Here is a 22,934-nt window from a genome sequence, read left to right on the forward strand (position 1 = left end):
AAAGTATTCAGGTCCTGAAACATGTAGCTAATCTCTGGGAGAGAAAACAATGCAAGGCAATAAACAAATGATATTCAAGAAAAGTGCTTAGTTTGTTTCAAGCTATGCTAGGTCATTCACTTAAAAAAATAAAAAATAATAATAACTTTCCTGTTGTTGAATAATGAGTTTAACTGTTATTTGTTTGTATTCTGTTTTATAGATGTAACCAGATGTGCAATTTGGGTAAACAGATAGGCTTGCTGAAAGATTTCCTCTGCAGACGACGCGACACAGGCTGAGGATTCCACTCGAATATTTTTTTGCATTACTCTTTTCAAGCATGAATTCACAGACGGACTCAGAACAGTATGTACATCCGCTACAAAAGAAATGTCTAGTAGAAGTTAAAATTGCCCGAAAGAATCAGATTTGGTCGAAAATAAAGAGATTTCATTTGTCCCCTTACTCTGTTTTTTGGCAAACCAGAGCAAATCCGTTTCGTCGGATAAAGTCAACCATGTCAGTTTTTTTCACTTGTACACTTGGAAAATATAAATATGCTTGACAGATATTTCTCATGTTCAGTGACATGTAGTGACACTGGTGAGGGTGGCGCAGTGTTCTAAATGGGTTGTTATTGGTATGTGAAAGTTGTTGTCTTTAGCACATAATAGAATTGATTCTGAATTTTGGAACGTTGGCAGTCTCTTTGTTTTTGGATTTGTTGTCTTTAGCACATAATAGAATGCTTAAATGTGTATCATTGCAGAGAGGATGGTCTTATAAATCAAACTGATGATGGTGCAGCTAACAACAGCAGCAACACTGTTAACCTTGCAGTACCGCCTGGTTTCACGCTTGCAACACTATGCAGCACATCAGGTCTGGAAGTGGAGGGTCAGTCTTCAACCATACAAGCAGCCGGAAATGAGAACCTGTCAATTGTTCACAGCAATGTTTCATTGTCAGGTACTGTGGCAACGCAGGTGTGAATGTACTTTGACTTACAGTGGTATCCAGGTTTCCAAATTGCTTAGTTTCCGGCCAATTTATGTGGAGCACGTGATGCGCACAAAAAATATTGGCGGTCTAGAAGTGTCGTCTGCGCAATGATCGCGGCGGCGCCCGCGGCTTTCTTGACCGCCAAGGACGACCGCGCACGTTGTGATACGTCATTCGTTAGACCTCAATAGGGGTGGCCATATTTGCATTATACGCCCGGGCCACATTCACTTGCGTTATGCCATATAGAAATCTCTTGCCTTATGTAAAAATCGTGAGGATAGCCCAATTTTTTGTTCTACATGTATTTCTTATGAGAGCAACACAAAATGGGCAAGGTTTGGCCAATCAGAGGAGACGAGAGTGTACCGCACAACGCTTGTGCCAGCGAGGCGTTTGACTTCAAACAAGATGGCAGGCATCCATAAGGGTTTCTTCTAGTTCTAAGCTGATTCACTAACTTGTAATTATTGACTTGTGTAGAAAAAAATGAAAATGTCATAAACGTTTGTCCACTCGTCAAATTCATGCTCTACAACAAAGTTCATAATTCAATGGGTAAGCCATAAAACGTAACACAAGTGTGGCCACTGCTTATCTGTAATGTGAGGTCCCTCTAATGAGAAACACTTTTCAATAAAGGACACCTTCCTTTATCCTGTGGTTTATTAGCTTGACCTAAATATATGCCTTTCATGAAAGGCGACCTGCAGTGAAGGCACACTTTTGATCCCAAGCGTGTCCTTTCAAAACAGGTACCACTGTGTTTCATAATAGCGTGTTGCTATTTTGTTCAATTACCGATAATCAATTTTGATTTTAGAATGTTATGAATAAGTGGCTTTGTGGCAGTTTCGAGTGGTTAGGGTCAACTTAAATCTCCATAGGCTACAATGGGTGGAAGAGAATAGTGATTTGTTTTATCTGCTCATAAATATTTGTTCTTCATTGAACATAAAAACTGTTGGAAAAGCAATGCCTTCATGACAAAATATGTCCGTTTTTCAGAGCTGATGAATCCTGTACCAGTCACATCAAGCCTTACCTCCCCTGCTATCAACCAGCAGCTGCAGTGGGGCACACTGGGAAATCAGAATGCCATCATTACGTTTCACACTGTGCCATTCCTAGAGGGCGGACAAGAAATTGCCATCTCGGAAACATGCATGCCTGCAAATGTCGACTTGACCTCCTCTGACCACGCCAGTCTTGTACAGTCTCTTATTGCTCAGGGCATTCCAGTCAAGGTGAGTGAGATACTGAGCAGACTTATTTTTCCATTTAGTCAAGTTTTGACTAAATGTTTTAACATAGAGGAGGGAATCGAGACGAGGGTCGTGGTGTATGTGTGTGTGTGTGTGTGTCTGTCTGTCTGTCTGTGTGTGTGTGTAGAGCGATTCAGACTAAACTACTGGGCCGATCTTTATGAAATTTGACATGAGAGTTCCTGGGTATGATATCCCCGGAGGTTTTTTTCATTTTTTCGATAAATACCTTTGATGACGTCATATCCGGCTTTTTGTAAAAGTTGAGGCGGCACTGTCACACCCTCATTTTTCCATTAAATTGATTGAAATTTTGGCAAAGCAATCTTCGACGAAGGCCGGGGTTTAGTATTGCATTTCAGCTTGGTGGCTTAAAAACTAATGAGTGAGTTTGGTCATTAAAAATCGGAAACTTGTAATTAAAATTATTTTTTTATTAAACGATCCAAAAACAATTTCATCTTATTCTTCGTCATTTTCTGATTCCAAAAACATATACATATGTTATATTTGGATTAAAAACAAGCTCTGAAAATTAAAAATATAAAAATTATGATCAAAATTAAATTTCTGAAATCGATTCAAAAACTATTTCATCTTATTCCTTGTCGGTTCCTGATTCCAAAAACATATAGATATGATATGTTTGGATTAAAAACACGCTCAGAAAGTTAAAACGAAGAGAGGTACAGTAAAGCGTGCTATGAAGCACAGCGCAATCGCTACCGCGCCAAACAGGCTCGTCACTTTCACTGCCTTTTGCACTAGCGGCGGACTACGTTCACTTTCATTCTGTGAGTTCCACAGCTTGACTAAATGTAGTAATTTCGCCTTACGCGACTTGTTATTTCATCCGATGGTTTCTTTATACTTATTTTTGCACTGATGGTATGGATCGAATCAGTTTGCTCCACCAACAAGAACATTTTGTGCACTGTGTTCTGCATTTTGAAAAACAAACAAATTGTTGAATCTGCATGCTACCAGCTAGTGTCAAACCCAATAATTCTTTGCTCTTTGTTGTATGTTAGCAAAGTGATGCAACTATGTCACAATAAAAATGTTAGAACAATTTTGAAATGTTGACAACAGTTTTTTTTCTTCTTTTTCTTCTTCTAATTTTGATTTTTGTATCACAGAAGATGCAGATGAGGGATGAAGTGCAAAGCACACATATAACAATTTGTAATACAACTTGCAGACAGAAGACCCCGTTGACAAGATTTCCTCAGTGGATACAGGACAGCTGATTGATCTAGCATCACCGTCCGTTGCACCAGGCTTTATGGGACAGGAGCTTGCTGTTGTGCCCTCGCATCTGGCTTCTACCCAGGGTGAAAACGAGGCCGGGCCTTCCAGTCTTGATCCTGTGGTAGTAGCTCCTCTGCAGACGACTGAGACCACTCCAGTCTTCACAGATGATACACATGTACGACCCACGCACACACACACACGCACGCGCACACACACCGACAGACACAGATAGAATTGGCTTGATTTTTGTTTTGTTATCAAACTATTGTGGAGTTACAATTCATAATAAAAATAAGAATAATACATGTAGTTCAAATGGGGACAACAAATAAGCTTACTAACATTACATATTCTATTCAGAACCCAAAATATTTGCAAGAAGTAGGTGATGAAAATACCCTGAAACTTATCCACTAAGGCCAAAAAAAAAAAAATGTCTGTTTCTGGTCACCCGACCGACCCTAAATTTCGGCGCCGACCCTAAACTTTTTTTTTCCAAACTCAAAATTTTTTTATTTTTTTTTGGTGGTAAAGGACAGGGTGAGAAAATGAACAACAAAAACGTGTGAAAACGAAAGTCCGCTGACGATTTGTAAATGTGTTGAGTGTCTTGTCTCTATGTATAGTGAATCCAGTCTCTTTGCGCGATTTTTAAAGTTAGTTTTATTGGTCTACATTTGGGGTAAAAAAAATTAAAAAAAAAAAAAAAAAAAAAAATCCCGACCTACCGACCCTATCTTTTTTAGCCATGTTACCAGAAACAGACAATTTTTTTTTTTTGGCCTAATGAAAATATCCACATTTCAGTTTTGGTGAGCAAAGAACTGCTGAAAACATGTGCTGTTATTGCTGTCAGATATGCAGCCTTCTGTGTAGGGTTATGTTTTAAGATCTCTGTTCGACTGTTGCAGACTTACCGTGTTGTTGCTTTTTTGTTTGTTTTGTTTGTTTACAATTTCGGAAAAAGAATTCTTTGAAGAAAGACGTTTTTTAAGTCAGAGAAAAAGCTAGTTCAAGAGCACACAATTTATCATGTTTTATTCAAAACTTTAAAAAGATCAGCATGCAGCTGATGAGAAAGTCATCTCTTTTGTCAGGTCTTCACGAGGGTGTGCGCCACACTGAATGCAGACATTATGAACTGTGTGCCCAATAGTCGTGAGGTACTTCTAGACCAGCTGAATAGGGAGGAGAATGTACAGCTGGGCATTGATGAGCAGCAACACTTCACACTGGAGGCCTCCCTGGCAACGATCTCCCGCGTTCACAACCGTCTTAAAGACCTCCTCAACCTCCCAGAATGCACCAGGCTTCACTTGTCGTCCCAGCCTGTGGAGCCGCCGCAAAAAGCGACAGAAGAGAGGGGAGTGTCCTGCCGGCTGTTGCTGCCATTTGTGTCATCTAAAGGTCGGCGTATCAAGATGCCAAGTTACTTGCCGGCTGTGATGAATGACAATGACCCTTTTGATTCGGACGACTCGGACAAGCCAGTGAAAGCCACACGTTCAAAGAGGAAGGGTCGTCCTAGGAAGGTACAGAGGATCAGCTCTCTGGTTCACTTGAAGGATTTACCAGGTTATAGTAATGTTGAGCAGCCAGCAGACTTCTCTGCAAGTGTTGAAGATAATCCTAGTGGTAGCAATGAAAGAGGTGTGGTGGAGCCGTTGGGTCAAAGGGAAACTTCTGCAGTAAATGGCACTGATCTTCAGGGCAACTGTGAAAATATTCTTGACGCCTCGCAGCGGCCAGGAGGTTGGTTTTTATGTGTTTGTTTCTCTTTTTTTTTCTCTGCAAATAATTTTTTTTCTTCAGTAAGTTTCATTTTTTTTATCTGAATTTAGCCTTTATTAAAATCCCAAACAGATTGATTGCTGAAATTCCAAAATCAAAACTCAAAACCAATACAGGTTAATAAATGGAGCATTTAATAAAGTACTTTATGTAATATTCTTTGTTTATTTAACTTTAAATGATCAAGTGAAGCTGATGTTGTCTTTTGGCTATTTCAAAAGTCTTAGCTTGTGTATATTGGCAGCCTTAGATGCTGCTAATGCTATAGAGATGAGAAAGCTTTCAAAAAACCTGTTGGAGTGTATTCTTTTTTGTAGAAGGATCATGTTATCATTGTCTGTATTAAAGTAACATTGTACAACTACAAGCGACCCTGTCAGTTTAAAAGTCAAGTGCTCTTTCACAAACTGTCTTTGCAGTGTTGAGAAAAACCAGACCATTGACAAACGCCTCCCAAGCTACTCGCATGCGGCGTATCTATGAGGGGAGAGTCAAGTTCAAGTTTTTCTGCGACAAGTGTTCCTTTAAATCCAAGCGGGAGAGTCACTACAGGAAACACGCGAAGCTACACGAGGCAGGAGGCGCAGATATTCATAGCTGCACGGAGTGTGACTTTAAGACAATTCGTCTGAGTCACTTGCAGCGGCATAAACTGTTACATAAGAGTTCCTTGCTGAAGTGCAACTTGTGCGGCTACATGACGGACAGCAATCACATGCTGCTGAAACACCTGAAACTCAAACACCCTAACGGAAGGAACAGCTCAGCTTCTCAACAGCAGGTGACATGTCTTTTTATTGTTTGGTGGATTGATTGATGGGCTTGTTTGTTTCCAGTGCAGCTTTTTTCTAATTTCTGTTTGTATAATGGGAGAGTTTGCTCGAGTTACCTCCCTTCACCTGGACCTTTTTTGTGAATCTGTACGACCTGTCACGATGGTTATCTGCTTGGAAATCATTTGACAATGTGTTTCTGCTTGCGCGGCTGCAAGGGTAGAACAATGAAACTAAAAGTTTTCTGTAATTGGATTGAATAGTACAGCTTGTGCATGCAACTGGAAAAGGCAAGGCCCCCGTTTGTTTATGCAGTTTAGTGTTTATGATAGCATGGATAAGTGCTTGTATTGAATCACACTTTGGCCTCCAGTGAGCAGCAGATAAAATTAAGCAGATGTAAAACACAATTTCTTTAATTTGGCAAACTCTCTCATTCAAAAATATGTATCATGATCTCCTCATCTATCTGAATCCATCGTTCTGACATACTGTACACTGTGTTTCTATATCTGTTCTCCTTTGTTCTTCTTTCTTTCCCAGATTCGCTCTCTTTTTTCATGTCCTTGCATCCCCACCTTTTCCTTTCTTTCCATTCACTGCCTTTGTGTCTCCTGTGCTTGCCCAAGAGTATGTACATGTGGTTAGCAGATAAGGAAAAAATCCTTTCATATTTCTTTTCTTTCTTTCCTCAGTCTTTTCTTCCTTTTGTTTTTTCTTTCTTTCTCTTTAATGCCAAGGTGTTAGGGACTCTGTCACACCAACTCTCTATCAATGTCTCATTGTCTCCTCCCCTTCCCCCCCCTCTCTCTGTCTCTCTCTTTCATTCTGTACTTGCCCTAATGTATTCTGTTACATCACCAGAAGAAAAGCTGCCAGTAACCCAAGAAAATGTTGCACTAACAGTAGTTAGAACTTCTTGTTCTCCTTCAACAAGAATCACTAACAGTGATGTGTCCCGTCTTTCAGTTGTTCCGATGTGAAGTGTGCGGCCACTCCTCTTCAAACCAGAACTACTTCACACGACACTTGCTGAGACACGCCCGTGATTCCAACACCGCCACCGCGGCTGGGCCAGACGGCTTTCAGTGCCCAGATTGCAACAAGACTTTCCAGCGCAGGGTGCACTTTGCTCGACACGTGCGGGACGTTCACGGGCCTCAGTTACGGCCGCATCTGTGTGACATTTGCGGCAAGTCGTTCAAGCGGCCAGATGCGTTGCAGCAGCACAAGATGGTACACACCTCGCAGGCCAGTCGCTCCTACCAGTTCCACTGTAACAAGTGCAACAAGGGATTTCGCTCGCAGGTAACATTTTTCCCTGTTGGGTCTTTGCAGACTGCTGTAAAGGAAACTTTTGTGAGGGGAAGGGGGGGGGGGGGGGGAGGATGGCAGGGATTTAGGAATATAAAAAGAATATGGAATAAAGGGTGATTAAAAGAGAAGGTGGGGGGAGTGGTTATCAATATTTTGCACACATTTCAACTTGCATGAGTAAACCTGAGGCAATGAGAGGGGCAGAGATAGATTAGAAATATTGAAGACGGGCACATAGCCTAGTGGTTAGGACATTGTTCAGGGTTCGAATCCCAGCTGTGCCTGGTTGGTTAAGGGTGGAGATTTCTCAGATCTCCCAAGTCAACTTATGGGCAGTCTGCAGACCTGCTGGTGCCTTACCCGCCTTCGTGTGTGCATGCAAGCACAAGACCAAGTATGCACGAAAAAGATTCTGTAATCTATGACAGAGTTCGGTGGATTATTGAAAAACAAAAAATCCCAGTGTGCATCCTCCAGAATGCTTAAATGGGGGGGGGGGGGGGGGGGGGGGGGGGGGGATGATGGCCATACATTTAAAAGTCCTCTTATGCCTACAAGTGTATGAGGGAGTTGCAGCCCATGAATGTAGGAGAAAAAAAAGAAAACATATTCTGACTTAAAAAAAGAAAACACACCAGTAACCAGGTTAGGTACGTTTATATCTATATATATGTATTCTGACTTAATCAGAAACTAGGAAAGATGTTTCGTTTTCTTCTCAAAAGCAGGTTGTATAACTGTGTGTTTTGCTCTGTGTATACCCTCCCCTCCAGTTTTCCCATTGCATTTTACTTTTTGTAAATACATTAACCTAAAGGAAAGCTAAACTTTTCTGCTATACAAATTCTTTTTCCCCTCACTTCCATGCTTTTTGTTCTCATAGTGTCAAGTACAGTGGGACCCCCCTTTTAAAAAGAGGGTCTTAAAAAAGAGGAAGTCTTGAAATGGGGGTAATTTTACAGAGATTATGAACAGAAAGTCTGAGAAAACAAGGTCTTAAAAATGAGGTAGTCTTAAATTGGGGGTAATTTTACAGAGATTATGAACAGAAAGTCTGAGAAAACAAGGTCTTAAAAATGAGGTAGTCTTAAATTGGGGGGGGGGGGGGGGGTCTTATAAAAAGGGGGTTTCACTTTACATTATTTTTTTAGGGGGCCCGGTAACCCAGTTGGTAGACCACTGGACTTGTGATCGGAAGGTCGCAGGTTCGAATTCGGGCCGGGACGGACACGGGTCAACTAAATGTGCAGACCCTGAGACGGAAGCCATGTCCCACCCCCGTGTCACCACAATGGCACGTAAAAGATCTTGGTCATTCTGCCATAAGTGCAGATGGCTGATTCCACCTAAACACGCATACACTTGTGTATCTCGTCAAAAGCCATGAGGGTGTAAATCTCGAATCATATAACCCATATCTTGTCCTTGAGAGGCGAAATATTTAGCCTGCAGGACATAAAGCATTCTCTCTTTCCTTTTTACATTATTTTTATGTTCTTCTCTTCGTCACAGGCCCACCTGAAAGAGCACTCCACCATGCATTCCACAGAACGTCCGTTCCTGTGCCAATACTGCGGTTCATCCTTCAAGACTCAGTCAGTGCAGCGCAAGCACATTGTCAGCCTGCACCTCAAACCTCGCTCTCACCCCTGCGACCTGTGCGCCAAGAAGTTCAACACGCCGTACGCCCTGCGTAGACACACACGCACGCACGAGGCCGAAGCACAGCGACTTTGTGCGGCTGCCCAGAATTCCTCCCAGGTGACTGTACACCTGGGAATGGAGGAGGATGGTGCTGCTCACTTGGAACAGGTTGGTATAATAATAATGAACACTTATTAATTGCCCCTTCTCACCAGAGCTCACGGCGATGTACAATAGCAAACTGCACACATAAACACGCATGCACGCACACACACACCACACACACACACACGCACACACCACACACACACACACACACACACACACACACACACACACACACACACACCACCTTATTGTCGCGCTATGTTAACGCTCACTGTCAGATTAAACTGGTCAGTTTATGACACTCACTGTCGTCATCTACATACTCGGTCTATAAACCCAGTACTCTCACTGTAGCTCAGTATATAGATCCCTCAATGCTGAGCGTTAACCTTCACAGCGAATATACATTAATTGAACCAATCAGAACGGAGAGATCTGACTAACTACTGCGCGACCACGTTCGACTCAAACCGAAAAGCATCTGCATGTGGCCTACATTTTTTTTGTTCTAGCATTTCTACAATATTTTAGCATGTTGTATTGCGTTTGAAGCCTAGAAAAAGAAGGGAGTTATGGTGCATTTTTGAAACAAGCGAGTGAAAGAGCGGATAACCACAGGATTTCGTGCTTTTTACTTTCGTGACTCGCACGCTTCGAAACGTGCATCATAACTCCCTTATTTTATCATATTTGTGGCTCAAAACTTAGTATAACGTGAGAAAATACTGTGAAGATACTAAAACAACAACAGCATTACATGCACATAGGCCTACTTTAGTTTTAGGTCGGGACTGGTCGCTCTGTAATTAGTCAGAGCGGAAGTGAGCCACAGTGAGAGCTTTGAATGTACTTTCGATTCAATGACAATTGTCTGCATAATCAAGTAATCCCTACTGCGGCCAGTTCGTTTGTATTCAGTTACGAACACGGAACTAACCGCCAAGTTGGTTCTACTACATTTAATTTGTTTTGCTTTTCTAAATTGAGGCAAACCTACTGACAACAAAAAGGACTTTAGTCTGGTAAATGGGATGTTAGGTGGTTGTCCCATAAATAAATTCTACGTTACTACGGCAAAATGGCAAGCAGTGGTCTATATTTACATATGTGCCATGAGTCAGTGTTTGGTATATGGTGGTAACACACACACACTTAAGCATAGCAAGGCGGTATAACACAAACACTCAGCAGAACCAGGCGCCATAACACACACACTCCCCTGCAGACTTCAGAATAAGGCGGTATAAAACACACATTCACCAGAACCAGGCTGTATGACACACACAATATGTAGAGAGACTAAGGCGGTATAACATAAACATTCAACAGAACAAGGCGGTATTTAAAACAAACACACAACAGAACAAGGCGGTGTGACACAAACACTTAACAGAACAATTAAGGCGGTATAACAAAAACACTCAACAGAACAAGGCCGTATAACACAAACACTCAACAGAACAAGGCGATATGACACACACAATCTGTAGAGAGACTGAGGCGGTATAACATAAACATTCAACAGAACAAGGTGGTATAACACAAACACTCAACAGAACAAGGTGGTGATAACACAAACACTCAACAGAACAAGGCGGTATAACACAAACACTCAACAGAACAAACCTGTATGACACACACAATCTGTAGCAAGACTGAGGCGGTATAACATAAACATTCAACATAACAAAGCGGTATAACACAAACCAACTCAACAGAACAAGGCGGTATAACACAAACACTCAACAGAACAAGGCGATATGACACAAACACTCTACAGAACAAGGCGGTATGACACACACAATCTGTAGCAAGACTGAGGCAGTATAACATAAACATTCAACAGAACAAAACGGTATAACACAAACCGACTCAACAGAACAAGGCGGTATGACACACACAATCTGCAGAGAGACTGAGGCGGTATAACATAAACATTCAATTGAACAAGGCGGTATGACACACACAATCTGTAGAGAGACTGAGGCGGTATAACATAAACATTCAACAGAACAAGGTGGTATAACACAAACACTCAACAGAACAAGGTGGTATGACACACATAATCTGTAGAGAGACTGAGGCGGTATAACACAAACATTCAATTGAACAAGGCGGTATGACATACACAATCTGTAGATTAACTGAGGCAGTATAGCATTAACATTCAACAGAACAAGGCGGTATGACACACACAATCTGTAGAGAGACTGAGGCGGTATAACACAAACACTCAACAGAACAAGGCGGTATGACACACACACACACTCAACAGAACAAGGCGATATAAAACACACACTCAACAGAACAAGGCAGTATGACACACACACTCTCAACAGAACAAGGCAGTCTAACATAAAAACACTCAACAGAACAAGGCGGAATAACACATTAACACTCAACAGAACAAGGTTGTATGACACACACACTCAACAGAGAGACTGAGGCAGTCTAACACAAACACTACAGAACAAGGCGGTTTGACAAGCAAACTCAACAGAGAGACTGAGGCAGTCTAACACAAACACTACAGAACAAGGCGGAATGACACACACACTCAACAGAGAGACTGAGGCAGTCTAACACAAACACTACAGAACAAGGCGGAATGACACACACACTCAACAGAACAAGGTGGTATGACTGTGACACACTCTACAGAGAGACTGAGGCGGTCTAACACAAACACTCAACAGAACAAGGCCGTTTGACAAACAAACTCAACAGAACAAGGCGGTTTGACAAACAAACTCAACAGAGAGACAAGGCGGTAGGACACACACACTTTGTAGAGAGACTGAGGCGGTCTAACACAATCATTCAACAGAACAAGACTGTATGACACACACACACTCAACTGAGAGACTGAGGCGGTCTAACACAAACACTCAACTGAACGAGTAATAACAAGTTGCAATCGTGGGAATTTTTTTGCTGATTTTGTTTAATTTTTAATTTTGTTAATTTTGTTTGTCTATCTCAGTTGCATTCAGTCTGCTACAAGTATGAGTACAACCCTTATTGTTTACTCTTTCTCCTTCTTCATAGGTATTTTTCTTTTCTTAATCAAATTCTCCTATTTTCATTAACATGATAGATAAACCGATATCATATAAATCATAACATTTAAATAAAGAAAAAAAATTCAGTACTTAAATTAATTTACTTTCTTACAGACTGAGGCAATTTAACAAAAACACTCAACAAAACAAGGCGGTAGAACACAAACATTAGGTATTTTTCTTTTCTTAATCAAATTCTAATATTTTCAATAACATGATAGATAAACGAATATAATATTAATCATATAACATTTAAATAAAAATTAAAAATTAAAAAAAATCATACCATCAATTTACTCTCTTAGAGAGACTGAGGCGGTCTAACACAAACACTCAACAGATCTAGAACAAGGCAGTAGAACACAAACACTCAACAGAACAAGGCTGTATGACACACACACTCTGTAGAAAGACTCAGGATAGAATTTTTTTTTCTCAGTTGCATGCAGGGTTAGGGTTAGGGTTAGGGTTAGGGTTAGGGTTAGAATTAGGGTTATGTTAAGTTTTACTTGGGTTTTTTCTTTCGTAAAAGCGGGAAGCATCCTTCTTCATAGGTCTGTAATGGGAGTTAAACCTTAAAAGTCCATTTATGGTATGATTTTTGACATTTTACTAGTGATTGTAATGATATTTGTTTATTTATCATGTACTTAAAAATATCAGAATTTTATTAAGGAAAGAAAACAAATTATGAAGAAGGATGCTCCTCGCATTTAAAAAAGAAAGAAAAAAAGGAAAATAAAAACGAAAAAAAGTTAAACCTAACCCTAACCCTAACCCTAACCCTAACCCTACATGATTGAGTGAGAAAAAAAATAAAAAAAGATTGTATCCCAAGTCTTTCTACAGAGTGTGTGTCATACCGCCTTCTTCTGTTGAGTGTTTGTTTTCTACTGCCTTGTTCTGTTGAATATTTGTGTTAGACCGTCTCAGTCTCTCTAAAAGAGTAAATTAATGGTATGATTTTTTTTAATTTAATCTTTTTTTTATTAAGTATTATGATGAATATTATATTCGTTTATTTATCTATCATGTTATTGAAAATATGAGAATTTGATTGAGAAAAGAAAAATACCTTCAATACCTTCCGCCTTGAAGAAATAAGAAAATAAAAAAAAAAAATAAAAAAAATAAAGGGTTGTGCTCATACTTGTAGCAGACTGAATGCAACTGTGGTAAAACAATTTTTTTTACAAAATTAAAAATTAAAAGGCACATCAGCAAAGAAATCTCCACAATTGTTAATTGTAATTACTCGTTCTAACTTGAGTGTTTGTGTTAGACCGCCTCCGTCTCTCTGTTGAGTGTGTGTGTCATACCGACTTGTTCTGTTGAGTGTGTGTGTCATACCGCCATGTTCTGTTGAGTATGTGTGTCATGCCGCCTTGTTTTGTTGAGTGTGTGTGTCATACCGCCTTGTTTTGTTGAGTATGTGTGTCATACCGCCTTGTTTTGTTGAGTGTGTGTGTCATACCGCCTTAATGTTCTGTTGAGTGTTTGTGCTATACTGCCTTGTTCTGTTTAGAGTTTGTGTTATACCGCCTCAGTCTCTCTAGAGATTGTAAGTGTTATACCGCCTTGTTCTATTGAGTGTGTGTGTCATACCGCCTTGTTCTGTTGAGTGTGTGTGTCATACCGCCATGTTCTGTTGAGTGTGTGTGTCATACCGCCTTTTTCTGTTGAGTGTTTGTGTTAGACCGCCACAGTCTCTCTGCAGAGTGTGTGTCATACTGCCTTGTTCAGCTGTTGAGTGTGTGTGTTAGACCGCCTTAGTCTCTCTGTTGAGTGTTGTGTCATTCCGCCATGTTCTGTTGAGTGTTTTTTCTCATACCGTTTCATGTTATTGAAAATATGAGATATGCCTTGTTCTGTTGAGTGTGTGTGTCATATATCGCCTTGTTCTTTTGAGTGTGTGTGTTATACCTCCTCAGTCTCTCTGTAGAGTGTGTGTGTCATATACCGGCTTGTTCTGTTGAGTGTTTGTGTTAGACCACCTCAGTCTCTCTGTTGAGTTTGTTTGTCATACCGCCTTGTTCTGTTGAGTGTGTGTGTGTGTGTCATACCGCCTTGTTCTGTTGAGTGTTTGTGTCATACCGCCTCAATCTCTCTGTAGAGTGTGTGTGTCATATCGCCTTGTTCTGTTGAGTGTGTGTGTTAGACCGCCTCAGTCTCTCTGCAGAGTGTGTGTGTCATTCCGCCTTGTTCTGTTGAGTGTGTGTGTATACCGCCTTGTTCTGTCGAGTGTGTTTGTCACAGTCATACCTGTTCTGTTTAGTGTTTGTGTTAGACCGCGCCTCAGTCTCCCTACAGATTGTATACATGTGTCATACCGCCTTGTTCTGTTGAATGTGTGTGTCATACCCCTTTGTTCTGTTAAATGTTTGTGTTATGCCGCCTCAGTCTCTCTACAAAGTGTGTGTGTCCTATACCGCCTTGTTTTGTTGAGTGTGTGTGTCCTACCGCCTCATTTTGTTGAGTGTGTGTGTCATACCGCCTTGTTCTGTTGAGTGTTTGTGTCATACCGCCTTGTTCTGTTGAGTGTTTGTGTTATATACCGCCTCAGTCTCTCTGTTGAGTGTGTGTGTCATACTGCCTGGTTCTGTTGCGTGTTTGTGTTAGACCGCCTCTCAGTCTTTCTACAGAGTGTGTGTGTCATACCGCCTTATAATTACTCTGCAGCCTGCAGAGTGCATGTGTGTGTGTTATGGCGCCTGGTTCTGCTGAGAGTTTGTGTTATACCGCCTTGCTCTGCTCAGTGTGTGTTTTACTGTACCACCTTATACCAAACACTGACTGGCACAATATATAGACCACTGCTTGCCATTTTTCCGTAGTAACGCAGAATTTATTTATGGGACAACCAACTAACATCCCATTTACCAGAGTAAAGTCCCTTTTGTTGTCAGTAGGTTTGCCTCAGTCTGGGAAAGCAAAAAAAAATTAAAAGTAGTAGAACCAGTTCCGTGTTCGTAACTGAATACAAACGAACTGGCCGCAGTAGGGATTACTTGATCATGCGGACAATTGTCATTGAATCGAAAGTACATTCAAAGCTCTCACTGTGGCTCACTTCCGCTCTGACTAATTACAGAGCGACCTAAAACTAAAGTAGGCCTATGTGCATGTAATGCTGTTGTTGTTTTAGTATCTTCACTGTATTTTCTCACATTATACTAAGTTTTGAGCCAAAAAAAAAGATAAAACAAGGGAGTTATGATGCACGTTTCGAAGCGTGCGAGTCACGAAAGTAAAAAGCACAAAATCCTGTGGTTATCACTTTCACTCGCTTGTTTCAAAAATGCACCATAACTCCCTTCTTTTTCTAGGCTTCAAAAGCAATACAACATGCTAAAATATTGTAGAAATGCTGGAGAAAAAAATGTAGGCCACATGCAAATGTTTTTGTTTGACGACTGAGTCGAACGTGGTCGCGCAGTAGTTAGTCAGATCTCTCCGTTCTGATTGGTTCAATTAATGTATATTCGCTGTGAAGGTTAACGCTCAGCATTGAGGGATCTATATACTGAGCTACAGTGAGAGTACTGGGTTTATAGACCGAGTATGTAGATGACGACAGTGAGTGTCATAAACTGACCAGTTTAATCTGACAGTGAGCGTTAACATAGCGCGACAATAAGGTGCACACACACACACACACACACACACACACACACACACACACACACACACACACACACACACACACACAGTGCTTGGTATGTCTTTCAAAGTGTCATTATGTACAATACCAAGAAGCATAAATAAATGTGTGCTCCTGTGGACAGCATTTTGAAGTGGTGGATAATATTCTGTTCGTCTTGGAATAGGCTGGAAAAGAATTTATAGGAATGATTCATTTCTTTTCAGGTTTTGGTAGTAACTTTCATGAAAATGCTTTGAAGTCGGACTATTTTCTTGCCAAGAGCATGTTTGTGAAGCAAAGGCATCATCTTGGAAATGTTGCTGAGTACAGAACTGACACATAATGCCACACTTTAACAAGACTATGTATGACCGATAACTATTTGCCAATTTTTACAACAGCCAACAACCCACATCCTTATCAAGCAGTCATTTTAACCAGTGCACAGTTGTTGAACAATCTGTCGGTAGGACAGGATCTATGTACTATCAGCGTTTATGTGGAGACTGATGCAATTTTCCAAATGGGACTGTCGCTAACATAGGCGAATGCCAAGGGAGCACCTGGAAAGAACAGTATCTTTAACATGTTCGCTGCCAGTAAATATTTGTATGCAAAGCAATACCTGTATTTATCTGAATTGACAACTTACATAAGGTCTGGGTGGCCGAGTGGTAAACGCACTTGCCTCGGAAGCGAGAGGTTGCGAGTTCGACCCTGGGTCAGGGCGTTAGCAATTTTCTCCCCCCTTTCCTAACCTAGGTGGTGGGTTCAAGTGCTAGTCTTTCGGATGAGACGAAAAACCGAGGTCCCTTCGTGTACACTACATTGGGGTGTGCACGTTAAAGATCCCACGATTGACAAAAGGGTCTTTCCTGGCAAAATTGTATAGGCATAGATAAAAATGTCCACCAAATACCCGTGTGACTTGGAATAAAGGCCGTGAAAGGTGAATGCTCGCTCTAATAGGCTTGAGGTTTGCTGGCCGATGTGAATGCGTGATATATTGTGTAAAAAATTCCATCTCACACGGCAGAAATTAATATGTAAAGCGCATTGAGCATATATATGATTATGCGCTATATCAAATGTCCATTATTATTATTATTATTATTATTATTATTATTATTATTGTCATCATTTTCACGAGTTTTCATTCACAAGCACCTGGGAAATAAATCTCATGTTCCCCATGCAATAAATCCCTGGTTACCATAGTTGCAGGAAGCAGGTTATACATGGATAATCAAAAGCAAACCCAATAGAAACGCTCGGGGATTCTTCGGCTCTTTTCATTGGCGTTTCCCCAGACCTAAACAGACGACACGACACTGCTTTGCAAAGTTCCAACAAGTCGCGTAAGGCGAAAATACAATATTTAGTCAAGTAGCTGTCGAACTCACAGAATGAAACGCAATGCCATTTTACTCGTAGCATCGTCAGGCCACCGCTCATGGCAAAGGCAGTGAAATTGACAAGAAGAGCGGGGTAGTAGTTGCGCTAAGAAGGATAGCACGCTTTTCTGTACCTCTCTTTGTTTTAACTTTCTGAGCGTGTTTTTAATCCAAACATATCATATCTATATGTTTTTGGAATCAGGAACCGACAAGGAATAAGTTGAAAGTGTTTTTAAATTGATTTGGACAATTTAATTTTGATAATAATTTTTATATATTTAATTTTCAGAGCTTGTTTTTAATCCGAATATAACATATTTATATGTTTTTGGAATCAGCAAATGATGGAGAATAAGATAAACGTAAATTTGGATCGTTTTATAAATTTTTATTTTTTTTTACAATTTTCAGATTTTTAATGACCAAAGTCATTAATTAATTTTTAAGCCACCAAGCTGAAATGCAATACCGAACCCCGGGCTTCGTCGAAGATTACTTGACCAAAATTTCAACCAATTTGGTTGAACAATGAGGGCGTGACAGTGCCGCCTCAACTTTCACGAAAAGCCGGATATGACGTCATCAAAGACATTTATCAAAAAAATGAGAAAAACGTTCGGGGATTTCATACCCAGGAACTCTCATGTCAAATTTCATAAAGATCGGTCCAGTAGTTTAGTCTGAATCGCTCTACACACACACACACACACGCACACACGCACATACACCACGACCCTCGTTTCGATTCCCCCTCGATGTTAAAATATTTAGTCAAAACTTGACTAAATATAAAAACGAACTGGCAAACTGGCAAAAGTAAACAAAAAACAAAACTACTTCATGAAAGGTCATAAATTCATCACAAACAAATGAAACCTAGTGATATGTTTTGTCTTCTTACAAAGTCATGGAGTGCGTGTATCTGTGTTTCGATACACAGACGTTTTGAGAAACACACACGTCAAGTTCAAGTCAAACCATTTGACCCCTGACACACAAATTTGACTCGTGCACAAGACGTATCGATAAACGAAGCGCAAATAAGAAATAATAATAAAAGCTAAGAAAATAGCAACAAGATATGCAAACATCTAACAAAGCCGAGCAAGCAGAATGACAGGTCTAATTAAAAACAAAGAGGCACTGAGTGGGAAACAAGATCGCAATTCTTTTCTTCGCTGCACGACTCAAATCTTCTGTGACATTTGACCCAACGTAGCTTCCACATTCGATCACAGCTTAATATTTACAACTGAAAGCCGAGGGGGTGGAATACCGAGATGAACCTACAGAACTGTGCATCCTCAAACCTGACATATTCATCCCAACATTTTATGAACTCAAAAACACAGAAAGTTGCTTTCACACGCCAGCTTTGATTGCCAGTGGTTATCAAAACGGAACTCGTGTTTCAAAGCATGGCTCCCTGTGTTGATTGTGCACTTATTTTCTCACTACCAAAATGATGACAAAAACGATGTTTGGTGGTTTGTTGTCAGACAAGCTTTTTTGTCGGTCCTCGGGGGGCATATCGACTTTTATTTCACATCTATTGACCGCGGCCTTCGGCCTTGGTCAATAAGTATGAATCAAAAGACGATATGCTCCCCCTCGGACCGACAAAAAAGCTGGTCTGTCAACAACCCGTCAAACATCTTATAATATGCCCTTGATGTTACGTATAAATGAATCCACCAGACATGCGCACATTGTTTGCTTATTGAAGGGTTAGTTGCCTGTCACAGCAAGTTACCCAGGACGTCAGCTGACGTCCTACAGGCAGGGAAAGGGTTAAACTTTCTGCCTTAATATAAAGATTGATGTGATCTATCAAGCGGGTGCTTTTTTTGACACAGGTGAATGCTGATGGAGCAGTGGTCGCTGTGGATACAGGAGACGGGCTGGCAGTACAGCAGCAGACCTTGGTTCAGGATGTCATGGCGACGGGAATGGAGGAATCTTTGGAACAGGGAGACGGGCTGCAGACTCAGTACATAGTGCAGGGCAATGAGACAGCCACAGCTCTATTTTACCTTACTGGCAGCTTGTAGATGTACATGTGAGTGAAAACATCCCGGACAGACGCAACATTTTCAAAACTATTTCTTTAGTTTGATGGATAAATAGGAAGGGAAGGCGTGCATGTCAAACCCTACTCATGAAGGAACAGAACAGAATTTGGAGCTTTATGTCCTCACAGGGAATTTCCTATTAGGGACAAGTATGTGGTGATATGCTAGACAGGGTTCCACACAACCCCAAAAGTCAAGGGTATTCATACCCTTTCAGGAAAAAAGTAAAGGGTTTTTATACCCCTTCCAGATTTTTCACAGGGTATGAGTGACAATCGGTGTATCCATGAAATGTCATTTTTTTCCCATATGATTGCCTGTCTGGTAGTTATCACCTTTGCCATTTTGACGTTGTGACAAGCCACGGAAACTCATTCATCCATTTTTGCTGGAACACCTTGTCTTTCCCTGACTCACTGCTGCTCTTGCTGCAACCCATAATGATACTGACTGATACTGACTCACTGCTGCTCTGGCTGCAACCGCCAATCGACAATTTTGTCTGTTTGGGGTCGGGTTTGTGTTCTTTCGTTTTGTGAGGCATTGTTTTGAGCAGGCGACAGCACCCGATAGGCTAAAGCGAACAGTGCCATAGAGATGATAAGTTTAAAGATATCGCGCAGTTTGAGGACAAGGGAGGCAACCTCTGCTTCACGGCGTGTCAGTGTCGACAGAGGAGTGGCACGAACACGGCGTGTACTTTAGTGGTCTCAGTAGAGCAGGCGGCCTGCGTGCTGTTGCTTGTAAACTAGCAAAGGCTATACCCTTTCAGCGTTTGACTCGTACGTTTTTTTACCTCTTTGGAAGAAAACAGTTACGTATTTATACCTCTTCAGAGAGCATCTCGTACGTGATTTGGAGGGTCAAAGGGTATTATACCCTTAATTCTACGTGATGTGGAACCCTGGCTAGAGGAAGGACAAAAATGGGATGTTTTATAGGTTGCAAAGCCTAGGCACATTGCCAGTCCCTCTGCTTCTACTACTATTAGTACTAATACTACATTTGAGTCAAGAAGGTGACAGCATTAACCTTGGTGAAACTAGCACTCACTTGAAGACACTGTATTGTAAACAAATAAAAATAATAATCAAGTAGAAGTGCAATGCCAAGGCAATGCATACCTCCAGCGAAGGACAAAATCCTCTCTCTCTCTCTTTCTTTCTCTCTCTCACACACACACCCACACCCCAAGTCACACACACACACACACACATTGACTCACACAAATCTCATACACACAAAACACAGACTCATACGAACATAGACAGATGAACACACACACCCTTGCAAACACACACATACATACACACACACACTCGCTCACTCACACACTCACTCACTCACACAAACTTCATACACACAAAACACACTCATATGCACATATAGACAGACGGACACACACACCTTAGAAACAAACATACATACACACAAACACACTTATACACACACAAACATACACACAAACTCACGAACACACTCACGCACATACACACACCCACTCACTCTCTCTCTTACGCACACACACATAAATAACCACTCTCTCTTACACGCACACGCATACACATGTAACCGTCTCGCACTCATGCAGACAAGGCGGTGTGATGATAGTCCGACTTCGCTTTTTATTCACCATAAGGCATAACGAATCACATGGAAAAAACCCTGAAACACATGTAAATAAAATAATGTAAACGTGGTGTTCCAGTACAATAAAGTTCTAAGATTGTAAATCAATAAATAATTAAATAGTTTACCTCATTTGATTCACATTAACATTAAAACAAATTACAGCTCTCACAAGTAAATGAAGTATGACATATACATCAAATATTCCATTTAGTTCAGCAACATTGCTTCACTGAGACATCGATACAAAACGGCATACACGTAAATATTATATGTATACAATGCAACCAATTTACAACATCAACATGTGAATCTGACATGCTGAGAATAATTTAACATGAACTCCATTCTTAAATAAAGAATGTCACACCGCAATAATAAATATCGCATACCTCAAAAATACTGTAGTTGTAGTTATGAGGGTTTCTCACTCCTCAGTCTGGCCAGGGTATAACCTACAAGCATTACATCAATTATTACTATGTGCACATCATATATGTAGACAATGAAAATAAATATCAAATTCAGGTATTAACAAGCCAACTCTTTGTTTCCAATAATAAAAATACATCATGTGCCTTCTTTCAGTAGCAATTGAGACTGACATTTCCCTAGACACATTATTCAAATAGAAAGTAACTTATGAGCAACATGAACGCCATCAAAAATAAAGAAGCTGGCTCCAAACTAGTTTATGTTCACATTCCTTCTTTTCAACTAAATTCCAAAGCATTCAAACTGAACTAACTAAACTGGCATACAGTTATAATAAAACAATTTCATTCAACAGTCCTGTCATTCAATTCATTTAAGTCAATCTATTTACTAAAATAAAGCATTCATACTAGCATGATCTCACTTACCAAAACAGCAAAAGGAATCTTGTACAGACAGGTTCAGGTGGTAACAATGCAATGACACTGACAGGTGTCAGCATACCAAAAAATTCAGTGAGCTTAGTTCACTCAAAAAAAGTAGTCTCCCAAGCCAACATTGGCAACTAAACTGCCAATGAGAGTACAGTTTGCAGCATAAGCCAATGAAAACTTGCCATACAAACAATAGGCACTTCAATGAAGCATATTTTAACAAATAATAATAATAAACAGGCAACTGATTCCTGCACAGGCACATGAAAAGATTATTCTTTTAAAGGACACAAACAAATGAAGTTATAAGTCAAAATATACTGCCTGCCACATACACCCCCCCCGATAAAAAATGGCGTCCTCGTCATTTTACACAACATTTACACCGCATTGTCTAAAACAAATTAAATTCTTGTATATTTTGTACAGTTTATCCTGACACCACAACATTGATGATTGCTTTCACAATCCATTCAGGTGTATCTCCAAGCGATTTCAAATACTCGGCTTTCTGCAGCCACTCTGGTTGCTCTTGTTGACTCATATTCATGACGTAATTTCCAGAGTTGTGCCATGCCGGGGCCTGTTTCTCCCTGAGAGATCTTCTCGGGGCTGGGTTTGGAGGCACCCTGGGCTCCTCCTCCTCTTCACTCTCTAGGTCCTCTTTGGTGTCTGCTTTTGGAGTGAGACCGAGCTCTCTAAAAGACTTAAGCAGCCTAAGTTCTTCTTCTGTGACTTGCTCTGCCATACTTGTGGTATGTGTTAAAAGCAACAAACAACAATAGCCACAACGATCACAAAAAGGACTAATTTCTAACGCCAACTGTCACAGAGTCCTGAAAAATAGCCTGGAAGGTCGCAATAACCTACCGACCAAGTACGAAAAATACCCTGCGAAACAAATTGTATCATATACCACGATGTTTACAACATCCTGAAAATATCAAAGATCAGAACATCAGGCAATAACCAACGTCAGATGCATAAAAAACTATGTTAAACACTGACATGCAACCATCCGTTCAATGTTCTTAAAGTAAGATCAAGGTTGTTTCCTGCAAATAATCACACAGCATGCATAAAGAGGTTTTTGTTTCAAAATTGTCTCCCTTGAACAGTCATGTCA

At 40.6% G+C, this 22,934-nt stretch overlaps 1 protein-coding gene across 1 annotated transcript; it reads left to right on the forward strand.

Moving 5' to 3' along the window:
* Window positions 1–266: 266 nt before the first annotated feature.
* On the forward strand, window positions 267–21,836 carry LOC138981591 (uncharacterized). Its single transcript, XM_070354561.1, has 9 exons — window positions 267–348; window positions 752–951; window positions 1,993–2,231; window positions 3,451–3,678; window positions 4,601–5,255; window positions 5,714–6,075; window positions 7,037–7,375; window positions 8,897–9,196; window positions 19,095–21,836. Exons 1-9 carry the CDS (start codon window positions 323–325, stop codon window positions 19,287–19,289), a joined length of 2,544 nt encoding a protein of 847 aa, XP_070210662.1. The 5' UTR covers window positions 267–322; the 3' UTR covers window positions 19,290–21,836.
* Window positions 21,837–22,934: the final 1,098 nt, after the last annotated feature.

This window comes from Littorina saxatilis, linkage group LG12 (genome assembly GCF_037325665.1).
Source record: "Littorina saxatilis isolate snail1 linkage group LG12, US_GU_Lsax_2.0, whole genome shotgun sequence".
Classification (NCBI taxonomy): domain Eukaryota; kingdom Metazoa; phylum Mollusca; class Gastropoda; order Littorinimorpha; family Littorinidae; genus Littorina; species Littorina saxatilis.